At 40.1% G+C, this 25,120-nt stretch overlaps 2 protein-coding genes across 2 annotated transcripts; one reads left to right on the top strand and one right to left on the bottom strand.

The window, feature by feature from the left end:
• Positions 1-249: 249 nt before the first annotated feature.
• LOC117983037 (sorting nexin-25-like) lies at positions 250-24,988 on the bottom strand. The gene is made up of 17 exons (XM_034969487.2): positions 24,560-24,988; positions 22,413-22,720; positions 21,826-21,998; positions 20,546-20,732; positions 18,823-19,069; positions 17,875-18,084; positions 16,555-16,729; positions 15,136-15,293; positions 14,764-14,937; positions 14,022-14,156; positions 13,620-13,760; positions 13,380-13,510; positions 12,708-12,844; positions 12,147-12,297; positions 11,617-11,750; positions 11,120-11,268; positions 250-4,182 (listed from the first exon to the last, which is right to left on the bottom strand). Exons 1-17 carry the CDS (start codon positions 24,788-24,790, stop codon positions 4,126-4,128), a joined length of 2,898 nt encoding a protein of 965 aa, XP_034825378.1. The 5' UTR covers positions 24,791-24,988; the 3' UTR covers positions 250-4,125.
• Positions 4,891-7,507, top strand: LOC138402427 (vesicle-associated membrane protein 7-like). Its single transcript, XM_069499042.1, has 4 exons — positions 4,891-5,332; positions 6,261-6,444; positions 7,010-7,068; positions 7,250-7,507. Exons 1-4 carry the CDS (start codon positions 5,129-5,131, stop codon positions 7,427-7,429), a joined length of 627 nt encoding a protein of 208 aa, XP_069355143.1. The 5' UTR covers positions 4,891-5,128; the 3' UTR covers positions 7,430-7,507.
• Positions 24,989-25,120: the final 132 nt, after the last annotated feature.

The raw sequence follows: 25,120 nt of genomic DNA, 5'->3' as shown, positions 1-25,120 counted from the left end.
AATGCGATATATATCTACCGTCCGCCCATGCAGGAAAAGCAAACTATCTTACCAGTTACCAAGAATGGCCACATTGCACTATACAGATTTGTAGGTTTCGGCGGATTATAGCAAATTCAGCTTATTGACCCTTGTATATCATGGACTTCCTGTCCAACATGTATACAGCGTACCTTATGTTTTAATAGGTACTGTTAAAATGTTATAATGTATTTTGTTTAATTTATGGGAAGTTATTAAAATAAAATATTTATTGTTTAAAACGTATTCAGATCTTTAATATAGTATGCACTATAACGGGTACATTATATTCCGTTTTCATTTTATACCTAGTCAACGCTGAAAATATAGTATAATATATATAACACTTAATAAGTATTTTTCCAAAGTCAAGTTCCAAAATTATTCATTTTTCATATTTAGTATTTTTTGTTCAATTAGCAAAAAGGGCAGATAGAAAGTTAATACATTCATGTATCTTACAACTATATCTATTTCTTATATTGTGCAATAAAATACAGTCAATTTTAAAATAACTATACTTTGTCCATTTTAAGAACAGTCTTTTGACAGCTTGATGACTGCCAAGTTATAGTGATGTCCTAAAGGAGGTAATAATCGATATCGCTTATTTTTTTTTTGTAAAAATATTATATTATATATTTATTTTCATATTTATTAGTATGAAAATAAATACTGTAAACGTAAAAACTTATATATACGTCAACGTGCAACATCAACCGACCGTCCGTGCGGCCGCCATTTTGACAGTCTGTCACTCAACAAACGCCCGTACCTACTAGTCACACGCATTTACGTTCGCTGAGTGAACGTAAACTATTTAAGTTGTTTTATTTGTATGCCTTATAATAAGAAGAAAGTAAAACTTTATATAATGCTAATATTTTAATTTATTGGTTTCAACCTTAAAATTTTGTGTTCTTCCTGATTAAATAACATATTTTACATATACTAGCATTTATTTCTACCGATTATTTGTAATCTGTGGCCCAATCGTAGTAATCGTTATGTGTGGCACATCACTAAGGGGGCGGTACCCGTCCATGAAGTACAATATTATTTGCATGAAATTTTAACTTAAACAATACGAACCTTCATGGGAGTGAGCTGTCAAAAAACCAGGAATAAAATGGACAAAGTATAGTGACAACATTAGTTAGTACTCGTAATTTTCGAACTATAAGTTTTATACATTTCAGACAGTTAGGCCAATTTAATATGATAGTGTGCTACGACTCTTGCGCTTTGGTTTTGTCAAAATTTCTCTATTAACAATTTACATTATACAACTACCTATTTATCTATACATTACAGTTTCAGCAGTTTTAATTCGATAGAGAAGTACTTTAAAAATCAGCTTGTTTTTTGTTTGGCATCATGAAATTATGATCAATATATTACTATTGTATATAAAATTACGAAAAGACTTTAATATAATATTCCAGATAATACAAGCTTTGTACAAGCGAGATTTTAAACAGCGACCAAAAAGACCTACGTATTTGGATACTTACTTTTACTCTACCGAATTAAAACAATTATTTTTCTCATACCTTCGCCTTTTAAATAAAAAATCAAATAATGCAAAAGTGTGTTTGTTTATTGGTTCGTCCTTCAATCGCGTCGCAAATCGCAACAGATTGACGTGATTTTTTGCATAGTTAAAGACCTGGATAGTGACATAGAGTACTTTTTATCCTGGAAAATCAAGTTTCCTCGGGATTTTTCAACCTGAATCCACGCGGACGAAGTTGCGGGCATCAGCTAATAATAATTAAAAAAACATAAATGCTGTTACTTCACTTATCAAAGAAATATATTTAAGTTACATATAAATTAATTATTTGAGCCTTAAAAAACTAAGAAAAAAGTGAATTTTAAAAGCTTTTCATAAAAAGTAGATAATATGGAAATCATACATAAATAAGTATATTTGTATAATACAGCCTCAATATTAAATTAACATAAATTGGACATTATTCCGCAAGAAGGATCCAACCAACAAGTTGAATGTGTAGGTTGGATGCTTTTTACGTAACAACGTCCAATTGGGTATTTGGAATGCCACCTTATTTTACAGTAGAAGAGAGTACAGTCAGCATCAGACACGTTTATATAATATAAAAATATTATTTAATAATACAAATACCTACCAAAAAATTTAAAAATCGGGAGGTCCAACATGAACAATCACTAATGGTACTAAATATATACCTACACTTATATTACGATAGTATACACAAACATACATAGATATACGTATATTATCACAAATCAAATAATATCAAAATATTATATGTAATATAATATTTATGTGGTATATATAGTGGTGTGGTATTTATAATATGTATGTGGTTTAGTATTTATATGCAATTTAAATTAATGCATAATGGGTGGTATAAAAAATATATTAAACTCACAACTCGTATTAAAAGTGCCATCGCGACAGGTCGAGATGGCAATCGGGGTATGAGGCAGGGGGACGCCCCGCACACCCGCACGTCACCCACGCTATCCCGCTCCGGGTTAGCGCTGGGGCTGTACGAGTGGTCGGGTACTATAGGTACATGACCAGTAAGTAACACAAGGTCAGTTATATTCCACATACATCATAAGCAGGTATATGCGATAAATAATTGAACGCTTGGATATGTATAAAATGGCTTTAAGTTCCGGTGATCGTGTGACATTTTTATTATTCTATTTATGCATATATCTGATCCTGACTGTTTCAATTTATTTAATACTTAAGATCTTTGGAATGTGCTTACGTTTATAATAATCCGTATGGAACATACTCCTCTTAATTTTAATATACATTAAATTGATAGATACAACAATCTTCTATTCATTACGTTTTGTGTTACAGAAATTCAAGACAGATCTATGATTTTTATACTAAAACATATTATAATAAAATATGAATAACTTAGACATCCAGTTGTTTTCTCAAACCAATGCGAATACAGCGCGTTATAAATATTTCTATTATTATATTAATGATTTATTTTTTATAAATTAACTTATTTTATACGCGGATAAAATGACTTGATCAACTTTCAAAAAAAAATTTTTTTTCTGGTTTTGCTAATCCGTTTGCACTACAATTTGTCAATTTATTATAGTAAATTCTTTACCCATCGCTACCCGGTAAAAATTGTTTGTACAATGAACCAAAAGCTTAATTTGCTGTAATCCGCTGAAACAGGTCGAATCTGTATGGTGCAACATGCAGCATGCGAAATGGTGGCTGCTTCTTCCTGCATGTTTAGCAGTGGGAGGGCGGGCGGTGCATTTCGCATGCTGCAGTTTCAGCGGATTACAGCAAATTAAGCTTTTGGTTCATTGTATATCATGGACTTCCGCAAAGTAACGCCTGCTTCTATACAAAAATTGTTTGTGTAAATTCTTTGATTATGTAGTCGTATTAAAATAATTGAGATTAAAATATTTTGTCAAATGGCCCAATAACATACAACCTATCATCATAAGTAGAAAAATAAGTACGAAACGTCAAAACGTTATTATCAAAAGTAGTCTCGGAACAATCCAATACACATTCGTTCAGTGTCTTAGTGTAACACTTTTAAAATGGTTAGTTCGACTAAAACATTTTGTAAATAATGTGTAATGACGATCCTTTTTAAAAATTCAGGTACATAAAAAATGGTCCAACAAAATATTTGTGTGGTACGTAACGTAGCTTTCACTAACTTAATAAACCAGGATCGTAAAAAAAGTAGAAATCTTGGCACACTGCTACAACGATCACAGAAATCATACAACTAAGCATTAAGCTACATCTACATAACAGATAAAATATGAGAGCGATATTGAGATCAAATCTTTGTTTTATAGTTTATACCTACTCTGGCTTTATACAACATTAACAAAACATTCATTTCTATAAAATGGAACAAGAAAGTAACACACGTAACTTGACGCAATAAAATGATCGGATTATTCATATCAAATTAAAAAACTTAGTGGTTCAGTAATAAAGCTTGATCAATACATTAACGGAATGAAAACATTCGATTGTTTCAAGAGTCCCTGTAGATATATTTTTTCTATTAAATCTATTTACTCTACTTTAACTCACATTCACTGATAGCGCTTCAGCTCTGGAAATACTTCAAGTAGAACTAGTTCGAAGATTTCCTGTAAAATAAAGAAAATACAATCTTTAATAAAAAAAAAAAACGCCAGTTCATATGTGGACAAATAAATAAATTTTGATTTTGATTGTAGTTTTCGGACAGCAAGCAAACACATTTTCGCATTTATAATATTACTAGCTTATGCTCGCGACTTCGTCCGCGTGGACTACACAAATTTCCCCCCTCAGGGGTTGAATTTCCAAAAATTCTAATCCGTCATAACAGCTATCTGCATGCCAAATTTCAGCCCGATCCGTCCAGTAGTTAGAGCTGTGCGTTGATAGATCAGTCAGTCAGTCAGTCAATCAGTCAGTCAGTTGGTCAGTCACCTTTTCCTTTTATATATTTAGATTATTCATATTATGTGATCTGAAACTTTGGATGTTATTCCTTCACGCCACAATGACTGAACCGATTTGCCTGGAAATCGAGATAGCTTCTACCCTTAATTAACACAAAGACCACTTTTTATCCTCGAAAACAAAAGAGTTCTCGGATTTTTAAAAACCCTATATCCACGCGGGCGTTGTCGCGGCCGTCATCTAGTTTAAAATAACTTTCAAAATGTAATTTATCAAAATTGGCTCATAACATGCTCGTGCACCATAGTCCTGTTACGCCGCGTCGCATCCCATCAAGCGTGAATTGATTAATAGGAATTGACACTTGAGCGGAGAACAATTTAAGAGCGTGCCCACATATCACCTAATTTTAGCTTGGGTGATATCTATATGATATCGTTGCGAGCGTAAATTTGCGGAAGAGTGTGCTGGCCCTGAAAACGTTAACCGTCTCACAGATTACTTTAAAACATTGTGTCGAAAAGTTGTTTAAAAAGTTCTACCATTTACAAATAAAAATCTCGACTCGAAGTTAAAAATAAAACACCTACTCAATAGAAACGGGAGATTTATTTAAAATGTAAACGTTTTTATTGAAATTCCGTGATGCCGATTCTTTTTAGCGCTGTGGCATTCCAAAAGACAGTTTTGAATAAATATGCAACCTGTGATGGGAACTTTATAGAAATATTGGAGGAAGTGCTCAAAAAAATTATTAATTGTAATCACAAAATGACGTATTCACATGGGAAATACTTATTACACTATGTAATTGAAAGTGAATATTTTTTCTTTTGTGTTACTGACAGGGTATGTATTTAAACTTTTTAATATTAAACTCTTATTAACTGAAACCACTAATGAATAGGTGTATGCCACGCCACATAACTAAATTAGTATAGCTTAAAAGAAACAAGATATTCTTCGGTAGCCGCAAATTATTTCATTTTGGGAATCAAACCCGCTTCGCTTAGCTTAACTATTTACCACTGTGCCAAATGACGGTGAATCAGACTAAAAATACCTTATGAAAAGCTACCAATCAGGTTTAAAATTATAGATAGTTAATAATATAGAACTTGTGATCAAAATTAATTTCAGTAGAGACTGCGTGGGGCTTTCCAATACAAGAATTTTGGCTGGATTCCACGTTTGAACATTATTTATGGTGTACTTTATATATTTCTAATATTATAATATTATTTATAAGACAGAATTTCCTTCATAAAAAAATATAAGATAAAATATATTTATAGTTTATACGAATTTTATTAAACTAAGAACAAGTATTTGTTTGCGATTTCGTCGGCATGTTTTTAAAAAACTAGTAGGAAATTTAGGATAAAAAAGTAGCCTAAATCACTCCTGGGCCATTTCTAGATTTCTACAAAGTTCTTTCCTCTGCTCGCGATAGTTTCACCAAAATTGGTTATGCAGTTGCGAAGATTAGCCTGGACAAACATACAAAGAACAATTTTAAATTATATGAGATTTGATCATCCGTATACATGTGATATGTAAGCACTTTCGGAGTGAAATTCAGAAATATAGTCGGCAAAAAATGACTCCTCACGCGCCATTTTAAATCTATGGGTCAACTGTCATGTCAAAGTACGGTTCACCTTTATAATAAGGACTAAAATCGTACTTTTGACAAGAAATTTGACACAAAAAGTTAAAATGGCGCGTGAGGAGTTAAATTTCACGCGTTATACATTTATTATCTTATTATTTTTAGCTTTGTCAACGATCAAGAGCATTTCTTTTTTTGAACGAAATAAAACGACGGTTCGAGAATAACAAGGCCGACTTTACGAGTACTTTGGCAGAACAAATGTATTGCTATAACGAGGATTCCAGCCAAATAATTATAAGGAATGGAGAATTAGATGAAGTTAATAAAATTGGTGTTGATAGCAGCGGTAAGTAGAACTGTTAGCAAAATTATTAAGAGTTCCCTGTTTTCTTGGTCCAAAAAATATTTCAGGATGAAAAACCGGTCTAGTGCGAGTCGGACTCGCACACGAAAGGTTCCGTACCATCGTATGAGAAATAACTTTTTATTTATTTTTGTAATGTAACCACAAATTCACGATTTTCGGATTTTTCCCTTTACTTGTGCTACCTTGCTAGCCTGTCAAATATGATTCGTGCCTATAGGTTCTTTTTTGAATAAAAATGGCGAGCAAATGAGCAGGCGGGTCACCTGATGTTAAGTGATTACCGCCGCCCATGCACATTTGCGGTACCAGAGGAACCACCAATGCGTTGCCGGCCTCTCAGGAATTTGTTGGTCCGCCTCTTGAATACGACCGCCGAAGGGAGTTGATTCCAGAGTTTGCATTGGTAAACGGGAAGTAGAGCGTTGTCCTTCTAAAGGTACATTACTTTATGCCGCGTACTGTACCTAGCTTTGTTGCTGACTGTACCTATTATTTGAGATTAAGAGTGTGAAGTGATTTAAACTATTAATTTAATGTTTTGCAGACCGCATACTTGGCGAGAAGTTACTTATGGTCACTAATAGCAACAATTTAAGTTACTCAGTAAGTACTTTAACAAAATTCATGAAAATGAAAATGGAAATCTTTTTTATTCGTATAAACTTTTACAAGTGCTTACGAATAGTCGGATTGTATTTGATGGACATGTATTGCATACATGCATATAAGATCTTACAATATCTGTATCTGTATTTTCTAATCGATTTTATTATTTAATTTTCAGACTGTATCCTACATAGAAGCGAGACCCAAGCAAGTTATAATATCATACAAGAAATCGAAAAGAAATATCTTCGTAATTGCGTCCCTCATGATAATAGCATTATCATTGAGTTTTGTATTTGGCCCACTGTCTATTGCTTTTATAACCGTTGTTTTTATATTCCTTTACATAGTAAGGTAAAAAAATATAGATTCAGATTCAGATTTATTTATTTGCTTTCATGTACATTTAATTGATGGTAGGTGCTTAAAGCTAAAAGCTAAATACATGAGACCCTGTCAGGGTATTGCAAATACAATTTTAGGTACAATAAAATGGTAAATATCAAATATTAAATATTAAATATTATAAATATTAAATATTATTATAAATATACTTTTGGTTTATTCACAAGAAATCATTTAAAAATTTAAGTTTTTAAAATCCCGTGGGAACGCTTTGATTTTCCGAGATAAAAAGTAGCACCAAGTTTCCAAGTCTTTAATTACATATATCCAGCAAAAATCTACGCCGATCCGTTGCTCTGTTGTGGCGTGTTTGAAGGATAAACAAACACAATTTCGCATTTTTAATATGGGTAGTGATTTTTACTCATAGTATAGGTCACGATAGCGTCATGACAAGACGACAACGAGAAAAACGAGACTATTGGTAAGTTCGATAAACTTTGTTTCCACTAATAGTGTTTGCTGAAAACGTGATGTTGAAAACATTGTAAAAGAATTCCATAATTTGATAACTTGCCAATTTATCTGAGCCTTATTTCTTATAAACATAGAGAGCTTTTTGACGAAGACATTGTGGTATCACTGTAGTACTGATATGGAACCGTAGAACTGTGAGTTCACTGATTTGTGTGTGAATAGGCCTTAACAAGGCGGTTAGACGACATCTTGCAGTTGAGTACTCACATAGAAGAGTTGTTTGTTGTGCGTGGGGTTCTGCAGCGTGGCGAACAGCTTGTGCGCGCCCACCAGCGACGACAGCGTGCCCACCACCGCCTCGCTCAGCTGCTGTAGCGCCAGCGTGCGCGTGTGCTCTACCAACAATAGTACTCACATAGAAGAGTTGTTTGTTGTGCGTGGGGTTCTGCAGCGTGGCGAACAGCTTGTGCGCGCCCACCAGCGACGACAGCGTGCCCACCACCGCCTCGCTCAGCTGCTGTAGCGCCAGCGTGCGCGTGTGCTCTACCAACAATAGTACTCACATAGAAGAGTTGTTTGTTGTGCGTGGGGTTCTGCAGCGTGGCGAACAGCTTGTGCGCGCCCACCAGCGACGACAGCGTGCCCACCACCGCCTCGCTCAGCTGCTGTAGCGCCAGCGTGCGCGTGTGCTCTACCAACAATAGTACTCACATAGAAGAGTTGTTTGTTGTGCGTCGGGTTCTGCAGCGTGGCGAACAGCTTGTGCGCGCCCACCAGCGACGACAGCGTGCCCACCACCGCCTCGCTCAGCTGCTGTAGCGCCAGCGTGCGCGTGTGCTCTACCAACAATAGTACTCACATAGAAGAGTTGTTTGTTGTGCGTGGGGTTCTGCAGCGTGGCGAACAGCTTGTGCGCGCCCACCAGCGACGACAGCGTGCCCACCACCGCCTCGCTCAGCTGCTGTAGCGCCAGCGTGCGCGTGTGCTCTACCAACAATAGTACTCACATAGAAGAGTTGTTTGTTGTGCGTCGGGTTCTGCAGCGTGGCGAACAGCTTGTGCGCGCCCACCAGCGACGACAGCGTGCCCACCACCGCCTCGCTCAGCTGCTGTAGCGCCAGCGTGCGCGTGTGCTCTACCAACAATAGTACTCACATAGAAGAGTTGTTTGTTGTGCGTCGGGTTCTGCAGCGTGGCGAACAGCTTGTGCGCGCCGCGCGCCGCCGCGTGCGCGCCCACCAGCGACGACAGCGTGCCCACCACCGCCTCGCTCAGCTGCTGTAGCGCCAGCGTGCGCGTGTGCTCTACCAACAATAGTACTCACATAGAAGAGTTGTTTGTTGTGCGTCGGGTTCTGCAGCGTGGCGAACAGCTTGTGCGCGCCGCGCGCCGCCGCGTGCGCGCCCACCAGCGACGACAGCGTGCCCACCACCGCCTCGCTCAGCTGCTGCAGCGCCAGCGTGCGCGTGTGCTCTACCAACAATAGTACTCACATAGAAGAGTTGTTTGTTGTGCGTGGGGTTCTGCAGCGTGGCGAACAGCTTGTGCGCGCCCACCAGCGACGACAGCGTGCCCACCACCGCCTCGCTCAGCTGCTGTAGCGCCAGCGTGCGCGTGTGCTCTACCAACAATAGTACTCACATAGAAGAGTTGTTTGTTGTGCGTCGGGTTCTGCAGCGTGGCAAACAGCTTGTGCGCGCCGCGCGCCGCCGCGTGCGCGCCCACCAGCGACGACAGCGTGCCCACCACCGCCTCGCTCAGCTGCTGTAGCGCCAGCGTGCGCGTGTGCTCTACCAACAATAGTACTCACATAGAAGAGTTGTTTGTTGTGCGTGGGGTTCTGCAGCGTGGCGAACAGCTTGTGCGCGCCCACCAGCGACGACAGCGTGCCCACCACCGCCTCGCTCAGCTGCTGTAGCGCCAGCGTGCGCGTGTGCTCTACCAACAATAGTACTCACATAGAAGAGTTGTTTGTTGTGCGTCGGGTTCTGCAGCGTGGCGAACAGCTTGTGCGCGCCCACCAGCGACGACAGCGTGCCCACCACCGCCTCGCTCAGCTGCTGTAGCGCCAGCGTGCGCGTGTGCTCTACCAACAATAGTACTCACATAGAAGAGTTGTTTGTTGTGCGTCGGGTTCTGCAGCGTGGCGAACAGCTTGTGCGCGCCGCGCGCCGCCGCGTGCGCGCCCACCAGCGACGACAGCGTGCCCACCACCGCCTCGCTCAGCTGCTGTAGCGCCAGCGTGCGCGTGTGCTCTACCAACAATAGTACTCACATAGAAGAGTTGTTTGTTGTGCGTCGGGTTCTGCAGCGTGGCAAACAGCTTGTGCGCGCCGCGCGCCGCCGCGTGCGCGCCCACCAGCGACGACAGCGTGCCCACCACCGCCTCGCTCAGCTGCTGCAGCGCCAGCGTGCGCGTGTGCTCTACCAACAATAGTACTCACATAGAAGAGTTGTTTGTTGTGCGTGGGGTTCTGCAGCGTGGCGAACAGCTTGTGCGCGCCCACCAGCGACGACAGCGTGCCCACCACCGCCTCGCTCAGCTGCTGTAGCGCCAGCGTGCGCGTGTGCTCTACCAACAATAGTACTCACATAGAAGAGTTGTTTGTTGTGCGTCGGGTTCTGCAGCGTGGCAAACAGCTTGTGCGCGCCGCGCGCCGCCGCGTGCGCGCCCACCAGCGACGACAGCGTGCCCACCACCGCCTCGCTCAGCTGCTGTAGCGCCAGCGTGCGCGTGTGCTCTACCAACAATAGTACTCACATAGAAGAGTTGTTTGTTGTGCGTGGGGTTCTGCAGCGTGGCGAACAGCTTGTGCGCGCCCACCAGCGACGACAGCGTGCCCACCACCGCCTCGCTCAGCTGCTGTAGCGCCAGCGTGCGCGTGTGCTCTACCAACAATAGTACTCACATAGAAGAGTTGTTTGTTGTGCGTCGGGTTCTGCAGCGTGGCGAACAGCTTGTGCGCGCCCACCAGCGACGACAGCGTGCCCACCACCGCCTCGCTCAGCTGCTGTAGCGCCAGCGTGCGCGTGTGCTCTACCAACAATAGTACTCACATAGAAGAGTTGTTTGTTGTGCGTCGGGTTCTGCAGCGTGGCGAACAGCTTGTGCGCGCCGCGCGCCGCCGCGTGCGCGCCCACCAGCGACGACAGCGTGCCCACCACCGCCTCGCTCAGCTGCTGTAGCGCCAGCGTGCGCGTGTGCTCTACCAACAATAGTACTCACATAGAAGAGTTGTTTGTTGTGCGTCGGGTTCTGCAGCGTGGCAAACAGCTTGTGCGCGCCGCGCGCCGCCGCGTGCGCGCCCACCAGCGACGACAGCGTGCCCACCACCGCCTCGCTCAGCTGCTGCAGCGCCAGCGTGCGCGTGTGCTCTACCAACAATCAATATTTTAGGGTTCCGTAGCGCATACAAGGAACCCTTACAGTCTCGACCAGTACGTCTGTCTGTGTGTCCAAGCCGTTTTAATAAAATAAAGCTGCAAAGTTGGGGTCTAAAAAATCTGAGATTTTGTACGTATAAATTTCAAGTTCTCACTCGCCATTTTATGTGTCAATCGTCAAGTCAAAAGTACGATTTTAGTGCTTATTATAAAGGCGAATCGTACTTTTTACATGACAGTTGACACAAAGCTAAAATGGCGAGTGAGTTCTCATATGGTACGGACTATAGTCAAATCTATTAAAAATTAGGAATTTGCAGTAGTTTTAAAATGTCCTACCTTTATCTCTAATATTTCTGTTGGTAATCGTCTCGCTGAGTACGCCACCCGGCCACCATGACTTCAATACTATACTAATATAATAATGCAGCATTTGCTCCGAGAACAGCCACGATATTGTCTCTTTGATTTGCCTGTCGAAATATGAACACTTTAATACGCTGCTGACCTATTTCTAAAAAGCAGGTAACTGCAAAAAATAGTTATAGAATTATTACTAAAAGCGTGAGATTCAAAGAAAGTAATATTTATAAATCTAAATTTCAATTCTAAGCTTCAAAGTTTGGAATATCGGCACCAAGTTGCGTGACTATCGGTATTCTTCAGGATATATTAGATTTCGGAGAGTGTGCCCAAGAAATTTTTGACTTGGTTCCTCCTTCACCTTTTTACTATCGTACCGCAAGGTCTGCACCCGACCCGTAGTCGAGTCCTCATTTACCAGCAGGTCTGATTGCAGCCTAGCGCTAGTCTATAAATAAATAGAAATCTATTAAAGAATGCGATCTGAAATAAAATTGGCGTTATACCTGTTAATAGTCCGGCCGTAAGTGATTTGTACGAAAGTGACCAGTGTTTTCCTGAGCCATCTGAACACGCCTCGCATATCAAACACTTCACTAAGCAACGCATATAGTGGTTCCGCTATACTGTCGCGCTCCTCGCCCAAGGGACCTGCCCCTAAAAATTCAAATTCATGTTCAAATTTTTTTTTAAATTAATATTTAAAACAATGCTAAAATTTGATTTGTTCAAACGCCGCCATTTTACGCGAGATGACGTCACAATTCACGCTACTCACCTGTCACGTGACAGTAGAAGAAAAATTTGAAAACGTGAATTGTGACGTCACGTTCCGTTTCGACCAATGGTGATGTGTTTCGCAAATGTAAATTTCGCCTGCTTAGTCAGTCCGCTCCTTAACCATTGAGCTACTGAGGCTCTAATGAATGATGTGTGAAGTCTGCTAATCCGTACTTGGCCAGCGTAGTGGACAAACCCTTCTCATTGTGAGAGGAGACCCGTGCTTAATAATCAGCCAGCGATGGATTGATGAGGATGAAGCATATTTTCGTCAAGTACAAACCTACCACGCATTGAGCTATGCACGTTCTTGGCGGCCGCGTCGCCGTTGCCGTCCAAGTACAGCGATATCTCGTCTACGTCGGCCGACAGGTGCGCGAACGCCTCCTCCTGAGACGACCTGTTGGTCGCGTCACTACTCGTGCTGCAAAGAATCACACTCTATTTAAAATTATGCAAAAGAAGAAGGAGCTTGATAACTATTTTTTTTTTCGCTAACGATTTTCTAATAGTTATAGTTGGCGCAAAACACGCTTGTGTATAGTAAGGTATACTTATGTTGAAAGGAGATCGCCCGTGAACGGACTCTCTTTTGTGGCGTCAAGACTTAAATAATTTTTTTTAAATGTGTTATTTTTTACGATTATATGTTTTATTACGTCTCTTCTTTCACTCTATTATTGAAAATATCCACAATTACAGGTAGAATCGTAAACACCCATTTATTTTGAAGAAGAGTTAATTAAAAGCAAAGCTCCTAAGAAAATGGGCAATCTCCTTTCAGATAACTTGTTTAGAGTCGACTACCCCAATAACTATCAGTTTACTGCTACCCCATTTGACGACTTATTGCTAGTTTTGGAAAAATCAAGAAAAATTAAGAAAAATAGAGTCAATTGAGGTCAATTTTAATAATAACTCGTATAAATATAATCCATCACTAAGACAAACACCTTTACCTTTTAAATAATGTAGAAAAGGAAAATTTATTTTTCTTTGGTAAATCGCCTTGTTTCATATACTCAGAACTTGGATTGAGGAATGTGTACAATGCTTCACTTTGGTTCAATCTATCGTCTTCTAATACGAACTGAAAATTGCATTAAAATATTAAATACTGCAACATTAAAATATACAAATACAATTTAAGAAATTAAATAGATGCAAGAGAATATATTTAAAAAAAAAATAAGACTTACTTCTAAATATTTTTGTATTAAAATCTTAGCTTTTTCTAATGAATTTTTGTCATTCTTCCCAAAAATGAACTTAAAAGAATTTGACGGTAGTTCTAAATTTTTTAACTCTGAACACATAGGCCTCAGCTTTCGATGTAGCTCCTGAAAAAAGAAAATTGAAACCCACTTAAATTTTTAATGGCAAACATGGCAATTAATTGATTATTTTCAAAAAAATTACGAACAAAATATTATTGAATAAGATTCTCACTTTTAACATTAGCGGAATTAAATGTGGGTAGGTTGTAAAATAAGATAGAGAGTAACAAAAGCCGCTATAACATACGCACTCACTATAATTCTATTCAGCTCAGTTACTTTTTACAAATATATAGGAACCCTTTTAGAATTTCTTAGGAATACCTGAAATTCGTTGAGGGTCCTCAGTAAAACCCAGCCGGTGGATATCTGTTCAGGCCTCTCATCTTCATTAGTTGGTTCCTGTTCCGCCATGTGCACTACTATCACAAATTGGGGCGGCTTGGATTCGTCTATGACCTGTGCGATAACAACCCACTTTTTTACTTACGACGGAACTGAGATGGTACAGTGCGACAAGGCTCTCTTGGCACTTGAATAACATTGACAGGGGGGCGCTGTTGGAAAACAAAGGCTAAGAATATGCAAACAAGAACAAAAGGGACACTTGACGGCAACGTTTTTTCCGATTTTCGCCACGCGCCAACATAGCCTTGTCGCACTGTACATGCGTTTTGACGTAAAGGACAAGCATAGTTCGCGATAAGTCGAGATGGAAATCGGGGCGTCCCCCGCCTCATACCTCGATTGCCATCTCGACTTGTCGCGTGCTACATGTATTTGTGCGTTTTATGCGACAGTTTAAATAAAGTCATCTCTCAATAATCTGAATCAATCACCAAAACACGCATCTCCTCTCAGCTTCAAAAGAAGAGGGTATCTAAGACACCTTCTAAGCAGACGCGATAACATACAATTTGGTGTGATTGCAGTCAACCGGGAAGCCGTTTTTAAAAAAGCTCCCCTCCGTTCACACACAACACACTCTTAAATTTGACGAGGACTATTTAAGTGAAGGGATATAATTTAAGAACTTGTCTTTGCAAAAAAAGAACCAATTGGGTACCTCAGCACTGTGCACAGTGGCCCGCCAGTTTCCCAGATGTTCTGCCCATGTGTCAGTCCTAGCGAGGTGCGCTTCTAGGCGCATCTGCTCGCCCGCAAGTCTTTCCACTTCGTTCGCGAGCATCGCCAGCGCTGGCGATTCCGGTTTTAGTGACGCTCGGAGAGCTGCTAAAGCCTAAAACATACACGTACGACTGAAGAAAATTTGGTAAACGGACCAGACTCCCAGTGGAGTGGAGTGGGGGGGGGGGGGGGTGTTTTAGTCATATGTCACCCCCGTTGTTGTTCGTTGACATTGGGGTAGCTAACAGACTATTACACATAACCACACTGGGGTTAGAAATTATTTATTACTCCCAGATTTAGTTCATACCTGAGTCTTATTATTATGGCGTTCCTGCAACTGGTCTAGTTTTCTCCTCGCGTAAGTGGAATGTTCCGTGAGATGTACGGTGCCCGCGCTTTCCGCTGACGATACCGACTCGTTCGAGAGCTGACGATCCTCGATGGGCGATCTCTCTGAACAAAGTTCTGTAACAAAATGTTTACTATGTAACCAGATATTACCTTTGTTTTTTTTATTCTGATACAAGTTAGCCCTTGACTGCAATTTCACCTGGTGGTAAGTAATGATGCAGTCTAAGATGGAAGCGAGCTAACCTGAACCGGAATGCTAAATTGCTTGGCGGCACGGCTTTGCCATAGGGTGGTAACTAGCCACGGCCGAAGCCTCCCACCAGACCAGACCAAATTTAGAAATTATTCAAAACCCCTACCGGGAATTGAACCCAGGGCCTCCCACTAATAAGACCACAGCGTTTATTACTGCGCCAGGGAGGTCGTCACCCAAATCAGTTCCGATTTTGCGCCTCCTAACTTTAGAAAGTAAGGCATGTGGAAGTCCCTACAAGAGACCTATGTCCAGCAGTGGACGTCTATCGGTTGGTAACCATTATGATGACGATGAACTTTACAACTTTTTTTAATAAAATTAGCGAGCAAACGAGCAGGCGGGTCACCTGATATAACGTGAATACCGCCACCCATGAACATTTGCAGCACCAGAGGAATCGCCAATGCGTTACCGTTCTTGCTGTGCCGGTTTAATGATCCTGATCCTTTAGAAGTAAAAGTTCTTTAAGCGCAAGTTGAGCATAACTCAGATCTTTTTCGGTCGGACCAATCGTAATCAGTGCAATAGTTTAGTACTTTAAGAGCCTATACGCACGCATACGGTCGATAGTTGCCCGGCAACTTAGCTGACGACGGGCAACTCAAGAATCTGTAACTTATAATGGAAGTTTCGGCAACTCCATGCGTAAAGACTCTGCAACTATCGACCGTGCATATAGGCTCTAAATTGTAACTTGTCGCGCACTGTCTATTCACCACAGGTGTGTGGCTAGCCTTATTTATCCATACTAATATTATAAATGCGAAAGTGTGTCTGTCTGTCTGTCTATCTGTGTGCTAGCTTTTCACGGCCCAACAGTTTAACCGATTTTGGCAAAATTTGGTAAAGTTGGCTTACACCCCGGGGATGGACATAGGCTACTTTTTATCCTGAAAAATCAAAGAGTTCTCACGGGATTCTTAAAGGTCTATCCATTTAACCGATTTACATGAAATTTAGCACAGAGGTAGCTTGCATCTCGGAAATTGACACAGGCAACTTTTATCCCGGAAAATCAAAGACTTCCCACGGGATTTAAAAAAAACCTAAATCTGACGAAGTGGCGGGCATCATCTAGTATTTTATAAATATTTTAGTTAATTCTTGATATTACCTTACCTTTATTAGCCTCTTCGGTAGCCAACTCAGCAATCAAAGCCTTATACTGGTCGCTCAATAAAAAAGAATGATAATATTTCTCTTGAATCGTGTCAACCACTGTATCTAGAACTTCGTAGAATACTTCTGGTCCCTTATCACCTAAAAGAAATGCCTCCATTCTTTTTCTAGTGTCCTACAATCAATTTAATTATATAAGCCTAAAGTTATCAAACTCAATTAGCTGATTTGTGTGTTTTATAACTACTTTTTTTGATCCTACGGAAAACAAAGATAGTGTAGTGTGTCTAATATGTTTTATGTTATATAGAGTCAAAATTCTTGATGTTCATTGCTTAAGGTACGTAAACCATTAAAAATATTATGGTCGGATTGATATTGATATTGAGTCGAGATGGCAATCGGGGTATGAGGGGGGGGGGGGGGCGCCCCGCACTCCTGTACGTCACCCGCGCTCGCTCGCAGCAGGTTAGCTCGGGTGTGCGGGGCGTTCCCTCCCCGATTGCCCGATCCCCGACTTTTTTTTTTGGCATCGATTGTTATGTCTACACACATAAGAAAAAATCCTGTGATAAGTAAAAAGTAGCCTATGTCACTCTCTAGATCTTTTAACTATAATCATGCAAGAACACGTCGATCTGTTGCTTCGTTATTCCGACGTGATTGAAGGACAAACCAATCAACCAACATACAAACACACTTTTGCATTTCTAATATGGATAGTCTAAATATATAAAAGGAAAAGGTGACTGACTGACTGACTGACTGACTGACTGACTGACTGACTGACTGACTGACTGACTGACTGACTGACTGACTGACTGATCTATCAACGCACAGCTCAAACTACTGGACGGATTGGGCTGAAATTTGGCATGCAGATAGCTATTATGACGTAGGCGTCCGCTAAGAAAGGATTTTTGAAAATTCAACTCCTAAGGGGGTGAAATAGGGGTTTGAAATTTATGTAGTCCACGCGGACGAAGTCGCGAGCATAAGCTAGTGATGTATAAACGTAACATGTCTATGGTATAGTGTCATTGTTTCTTTGTAAGTTATTTTAAGCAAAAAAAAACGGGTGAAGTGCGGAGTCGGACTTACAAATGGTTAATTAACATTCAGACGGCCATTTTCAAATACTTATTATTTGGTGTTGTAGAAATACACATTCTGCGAAAATTTCAACTCTCTACCTATTACGGTTCATGAGATACAGCCCGCTGACAGACAGACGGACGGATGGACGGACAGCGCAGGCTTATAGGCTCCTGTTCGAATCCTTCGGGTACGAGACCAGGTAAGTTCTAACAAACAACATACTTTATCGACTTTTATTTCGGCACTGGGTGATCTGATGTAGGTGTAGAATATCTCGGCGCCGAGCTGGTGCCAGCTGCCGCGCGGGCTGTGGCGCAGCTCCTCCACGGCCGACCAGAACCCCACCAGGCCCTGCGAGCACAGCGTCTCCAGGAACATCGAGAGGTAGCGTCGACCTGTTACGCTTTCCATCACCTTGTGCAGTGGCATTGCCTGAAACAACAAAAAAATAATTCTGATACAAGTTAGCAGTTGACTGCAATCTCACCTGATAGTAAGTGATAAGATGATGATAAGACAGAAGGGCTTGTCATTATTTTTCTAAATAAATGAATATGAGCCATGTTACACGTGAGTAATGTAACCTAATCACACTAATATTATAAAGGCGATAATTTGTGTATGTGTATGTGTGTTTGTTACTCTTTCAAGCAAAAACTACTGGACGGGAATAGATAGATTAGATCATTAGACCCTGGATTAACACATAGACTACTTTTATCCCGGAAAATCATAAAGTTCCCGGGGGATTTTGAAAAACAAAAATCCACGCGGACGAAGTCAAGGGCATCAGCTAGTCAGTACCCTTATTATAAATGCGAAAGTGTTTGTTTGTTGGTTTGTTGGTTTATTGGTTTGTCCTTCAATCACGTCGCAACGGTGCAACGGATTGACGTGATTTTTTGCATGAGTATAGGTAAGTATAGGTAAGACCTGGAGAGTGACATAGGCTACTTTTTATCTCGGAAAATCAAAGAGTTCCCACGGGATTTTCAAATACCTAATTCCACGCGGACGAAGTCGCGGGCATCAGCTAGTATATTATAAATGCGATGGTGTGTCTATCTGTCTGTCTGTTAGCTTTTTACGACCCGTCCGGTTAACCCATAGGTTTAACTGAGCATGCTTCAAAACATGGCGGCTCGAGTCTATAGAAGTCATTATCATTACCTTGCTGTCCGACTCAACAGCCGGGAAGGCCCCATCCCAGCCTAACTTCCACAAGGCAGCTTCACATTCCGCCTTGGCTATAGTGAGTTGGTCGATGTATCTCTTCAACTTCTTAGCGTCGGCCACTTGTTGGCGGCTCACGTTATGCTGGTTATTGCTGTTCTCTATCAGGTCTATGTCAATGCCTTTCGCCCTTTTTATGTTTTGTAACGTGGTCGCTTGCATGATTTGCGTTACAATATCGTACCTGATCAACACATACAAATTAATAGTATGTATAGTACCTACGCGATTAAATATAACTTGCTTAAACGGTGAAGGAAAACATCGTGAGGAAACCTGCATGCCTGAGAGTTCTCCATAATGTTCTCAAAGGTGTGTGAAGTCTACCAATAAACACATGGCCAGCGTGGTAGACTATGGCAAAACCTTCTCACTCTGAGAGGAGACCCGTGCTCTGTAGTGAGCCGGTGATGGGTTGATCATGATGATGATAGTACGCTACAGGTCGAGATGGCAATCGAAGTGGGGGCGCCCCACACACTCGCACAACCCTCGCGCTAACCGGCGGGATGATTACGTAAACAATTGCAGTAGCGACAGCAACGCGACAGCAGGAGCAATACGATATATATATCATTTGCTGTCTCTCTTGCTCTTGTTCTTGTTTTGCTTTGTGGCTATTGGTGTCTCTCTCTAACCGGACGTTTGACAGCAATGATCGCGAGACTTACGCCTGTCGCAAGCCTGTCCCGAGATACCGCGCCGGTGAGGGACAGCGCGGATGACGTGCAGGTGTGTGGGGCATTCCCACCCCGATTGGCATCTCGACCCGTCGCGTACTATAAGTACTTTTCTCTTATTCACAATCAATTCAAGAAAAAACTTACATTACAGTTTAAACAGTACAACAGATAATAATTATACACTTTTGCCAAGAAATCCATTCCAATATTATAAATGCGAAAGTATGTCTATCTGTCTGTCTGCCTGCTTTCTTTTCACGGCCCATTCATTCACCCTAGACGAAAGGTACAGAGATAACTAGGTCCTGGGGATGGACATACTTTGTCCCGGAAATCAAAGACTTCTCACGGTGTTTTCAAAAAATCGAAATCCAAGTGAACATGGGCATCATTTATTCCATATAGCCTGTATCCTAGAGACGGATATAGGCTACTTTTTATATTTATTCCGACTTTTTATGATGATGATGATGATCAACCCATCACCGGCTCACTACAGAGTACACCAGAATCACCTCTCAGAGTGACAAGGGCTTTAACCATAGTCTACTACGCTGGCCATGTGCGGATTGGTAGACTTCACACACCTTTGAGAACATTATGGAGAACTCTCAGGCATGCAGGTTTTCTCACGATGTTTTCCTTCACTGTTAAAGCAAGTGATATTTAATTAATGAAAATGTACATAACTCCGAAAAGTCAGAGGTGCGTGCCAGGGTTCGATCCCCTGACCTCTGATTAGAAGGCGGACGTCCTAACCACTAGGGTATCACAGTTTAACTTATTATATTATGTTATTTTTCCCACTGGCTCTACAAAAACCTTAAATTCACATGCACAAAGTCCCAGGCATCAAAATCATCTAGTACTTATGTTATAAGTAATTACTCCACTTTTCAGTTGGTTGAGTCACTGTAAAGAACTTCAAACTCCATTAATCATAAGTAACGAAAGTAATAGTCAGTTACATAACTAACCGTAAACGTTTCAGTGTGTCAACATTATTGCAGTTATTTATCAGTCTAATGTAGTCCTCAAATGTTTTGGCATATTCATGAGTCCTAACATGCATGGCATCCACTTCCTTCTGGGCTTCCAGATATTGAATTATCTTTTGGTTTATATAATCTGGTTCTGTGACTAGATCTATTGCTGGCTGTAATACTAGAAATATTATGTTTATTTTTAATCCAGATACTTACAGTACGCGCAGAGGCGGATTATCCCTAGACCCTAAGGCAATAGCAGATTTGTTGAGTATTGTTACAGCCGTTGAGACCGACAAAACGTCATATAGGTATGAGTCACAGAGACAACGTTCTACAAAGCCGAAATGTCATTCTAAAGAGAGCCTCAATAGCTCAACCGGTATAGGAGTGGACTGAAAACCGAAAGGTCGACGGTTCAAACCCCTCCAGTTGCACTATTGTCGTACCTACTCCTAGCACAAGCTTGACGCTTAGTTGGAGAGGAAAGGGGAATATTAGTAATTTTAACATGGCTAATATTCTTTATTAAAAAAAAAAGGCCGAAGGTACATTACTTTCTGCCGCGTACTGTACTACTAATGAAAACTGAGTAAAAAATCTTATCCTAATCCTAATCACACTAATATTATAAAGATAAAAGTTTGTGTGTATGTAATGTGTGCATTTATGTGTGTATGTTTCTGACTCTTTCACGCAAAAACTACTGAACGGATTTGGCTGAAATTCGGATTGGAGATAGATTATACCCTGGATATAGGCTACTTTTTATCCCGGAAAATCAAAGAGTTTGAAAAACCTAAAGCCGCGCGGACGAATTCGCGGGCGTCAGCTGATCCTAACAAATGTGAAATGTTACTCCTTCACTCCAAAAGGACTTCTTAAACCAATTTGGCTTAAATTTGGAACAGAGATAGCTTATACCCTGAATTAACATAATATACGCTCTTCTTTGTCCCGGAAAATCATTTTTAAAAAACCAATATCCATGCAGATCATAGTGGCATAAATGCACTGCTTACCCCAGTTGTGATAGCTCAATGCATATTTTTCATTATGACCTGCATGTAAACAGGTTCCTACCTAACTAATGCCTACCCTGGCTTCGAACACTGTGCATACCACTGTGTGGGCATATTGGTATAATTCCAATTTAATTTACAGGAAAAATATTATAGAGGCCTTGTTACACACTTCTATTTATAATTTCGTTTACCTACACTTGAATGAAACAACAAAATCTGTATTGTAAGACAAAACTTTATACTTACTTTTGCATGCCAAAATCTCCCTCAGAAGATGTGATGCTGGAACAAGGGAGTAACAGCTAGGCATCAAGAACATAATAATCAGTTCACTCATTTGACGTAAATAGTGTAACTCAGTGTCTGACGATATTAAATGTGGAGCCAGGGCAAACACTGGTGGTTGGTTTAGTTCCAAACTGAAACAAGAACAAATTTAATTTTAGGATTCGGTACTGTCGGTTCTGTCTGTCTATCTGTCTGCGTGTCGCAGGTCTCTGCCCCATAGACTAATTGAGTTACAAACCTGAAATTATGGTATTTGGTGTAGAATGGTAGCGATTCTCTTGTACACAATCTCTAAACTGACCTAAATTAACAGGTCTAAATCTAGTGCTATCCTTTTCCGCAAGCAACATTATGAAAGGGATAGCACAATTTCTAAACTAAACTAAAATGACACGTCTAAGTCTAGTGCAGAGATCATTGTTAAATGGATATCAATACTTTCGGACCTGGCATTTTAGTTTTGAAATTATGTACAACAGAATTAGCTTCATTATTTGAACTATGTGAGTCTAATTAATAATACTGAAAATTATAATTTCACTTACGCACAACTCCTAGCAATCCTTATGCGTTCAAAATGCTGTGTTATTTTTGTCACCATGTCATTGGCTAATAACTTCTCAGCATCCACTTTCAATAGTCTTTCATGCAGATTCTGTATGGCATTCCAGATGTGCTCTTTAAATTTGTCAATAACTGGTTCTGGTCTGTGAGAGAGCTCCTTGACCCAGCGAGTAACAAAGTCTCTTAGGAAATAGTCAATTAAAAGTTGTATTTGACTGTCCACTGTCCTACCAAAAAGGACTGGTAAGTGAGGTTTTTTGGATAAATATACCCAATTATTTTGATCTTCCTAAAAAAATGTAAACATAGTTTTGAATCAGTAAGAACATTGCAAGTTGCAACGAACTTGTTGCAAGTTTCAGATATTAATATTTAACTAAGTATGTAGTATAGGGATTTTAAGATTACAAAATGAACAGGAAGTTTTTGGAAACTGTCCAATGGACCAGGAAGTTTGAGGGGCAGCATAATTCTTAAATTATAGTAGGTGTGCGACAGGTTGAGGTGGCAATCAGGGTACAAGGTGGAGGGACGCCCGCACACCCGCACATCATAATACTGTATTAAATAATTAGCGAACATTAAGTTAAATGAATATTTTTGATAGTGTTAGCTTATTGAAGTTAGTTTAATGAATTGGACAATATTTGACTCATCCGATGTCACGCGATCGGTGGCGGGGAGCCATCTTGAATCGATTTGTATAAATACCCGGTGTTTGAAGGTTTTCAAGCAGTCTCGTTCCGACTCGAGACTCGACGACTATTAAATACTTTTGTGTTTAGGTCGATATTTTGATTAAGTGGTTACAATAGCAATTGTGCCCTAATCAAGTTAATATTGCAGTTAGGTTATAATAAAGATTAAATCTCTCGATTAGCCTCTACGCGTTGTGATCTATATCCACGTGCAAGCTTTATATGAGGGAACATTTTAATAACTTATAAAATTAGTTAAATTTAACCTGCTTTTCTGACTTACGCTTAAAGTTCAGAAGCGGGATCTAACTTACGTTGCCTTAATTTTGCTTTGCCATCTAAACAGTTGTATTTTTGAAAACGCGAGTAATTTAAAGTAAAATTAAAAATATACCCGCAGATATTTTTTTATAAAGTACCCGCAAAATTTTTGTTAAATTTGAACAGTTAGACGCCACCGAGTTTCTTGCTGGTTCTTCTCGCTAGGTCGTGGCATTCCGAACCAGTGGTAGAATTGCTTTAGAATCTAGAAGTAATTTAGTACAGTAGATGATGTAGATTTTGTGTACATCGAATGAGAGGTCAAAAGTTTAGATTTATTGTTGTGTGATTGAAACTGACAGCGGGCAGTTCAAGGGATGTTTTCATGTTTTGATTGCTAATGGGCGAATACCTTCTGTTTTAGTTGTTGTGAACATTACGGGGTCACGCAACAAAACAGTTTAGTTGTTGTGAACATGAAGGGGTCACGCAACGGGTAGTCGGTTATTTCACGAGACGTGAAAGCGATCAGGAAAGGCCGACTGTTAGCTTATTGAAGTTAGTTTAATGAATTGGACAATATTTGACTCATCCGATGTCACGCGATCGGTGGCGGGGAGCCATCTTGAATCGATTTGTATAAATACCCGGTGTTTGAAGGTTTTCAAGCAGTCTCGTTCCGACTCGAGACTCGACGACTATTAAATACTTTTGTGTTTAGGTCGATATTTTGATTAAGTGGTTACAATAGCAATTGTGCCCTAATCAAGTTAATATTGCAGTTAGGTTATAATAAAGATTAAATCTCTCGATTAGCCTCTACGCGTTGTGATCTATATCCACGTGCAAGCTTTATATGAGGGAACATTTTAATAACTTATAAAATTAGTTAAATTTAACCTGCTTTTCTGACTTACGCTTAAAATAGAATTTTATACAAACATTTAGGGCTGGGCTTTGAACATTTTTGAAAAAGTTGATGAAAAATCCATACTAATATTATAAATGCAAAAGTGTGTCTGTCTGTCTGTCTGCCTGCTAGCTTTTCACGGCACTAGGCTACTTTTTATCGCAGAAAATTAAAGAGTTCCCACGGAATTTTTAAAAACCTAAATCCACGCGGACGAAGTCGCGGGCATCCTCTTATATTTAAACAAATAAATACTAACCCGTATTGTTGTCTCCAATATCCTAGCCTCTTTTTCTATACTATCCAACAAAAATAAAGACGTTTGGTGCGGCGAAGAAAGCGCGAGATGTCCCCACAGGGTTAACACAAAAACTACACATATTAGACACACACTAAAAAGTGATAAATAAGACAAACTCCATATAAAAGGGAAATAATATATCATTGAAAAAATAACTGGAACTAAAATATATACGAGGCATTTGAACATGGTTTCAACTTTCAGCGAGTGATATTTTTAAGTGAAACCTATGCTGTAAATAATTTATCTTTCCTTTATTAGGGATTTTTTAAATTCCACCACATTCATAGTAAGACATAGTTTATCCGTAATTTTATACAATATCAAGCCGATTTTTATTTTTTGACTGTTTTTTGGATTTAGTGGATTTATTTATTGATGTTTTGCTTTTTTTTTACTGGCTCTACGGCTCTGGATTCTAGTCAAAGACTACAGTGTTTAAAGTGGTTGTAGCTTTTTTGAGCCCATGGAATACCTACATATTTATAAATAAATAATAAATAAATAAAACGTTTATTT

The sequence above is a fragment of the Maniola hyperantus genome, chromosome 6 (assembly GCF_902806685.2).
Source record: "Maniola hyperantus chromosome 6, iAphHyp1.2, whole genome shotgun sequence".
NCBI lineage: Eukaryota > Metazoa > Arthropoda > Insecta > Lepidoptera > Nymphalidae > Maniola > Maniola hyperantus.
Note: the sequence above shows the minus strand (reverse complement) of the source record. Positions and strands in the feature narration are given on the sequence as shown.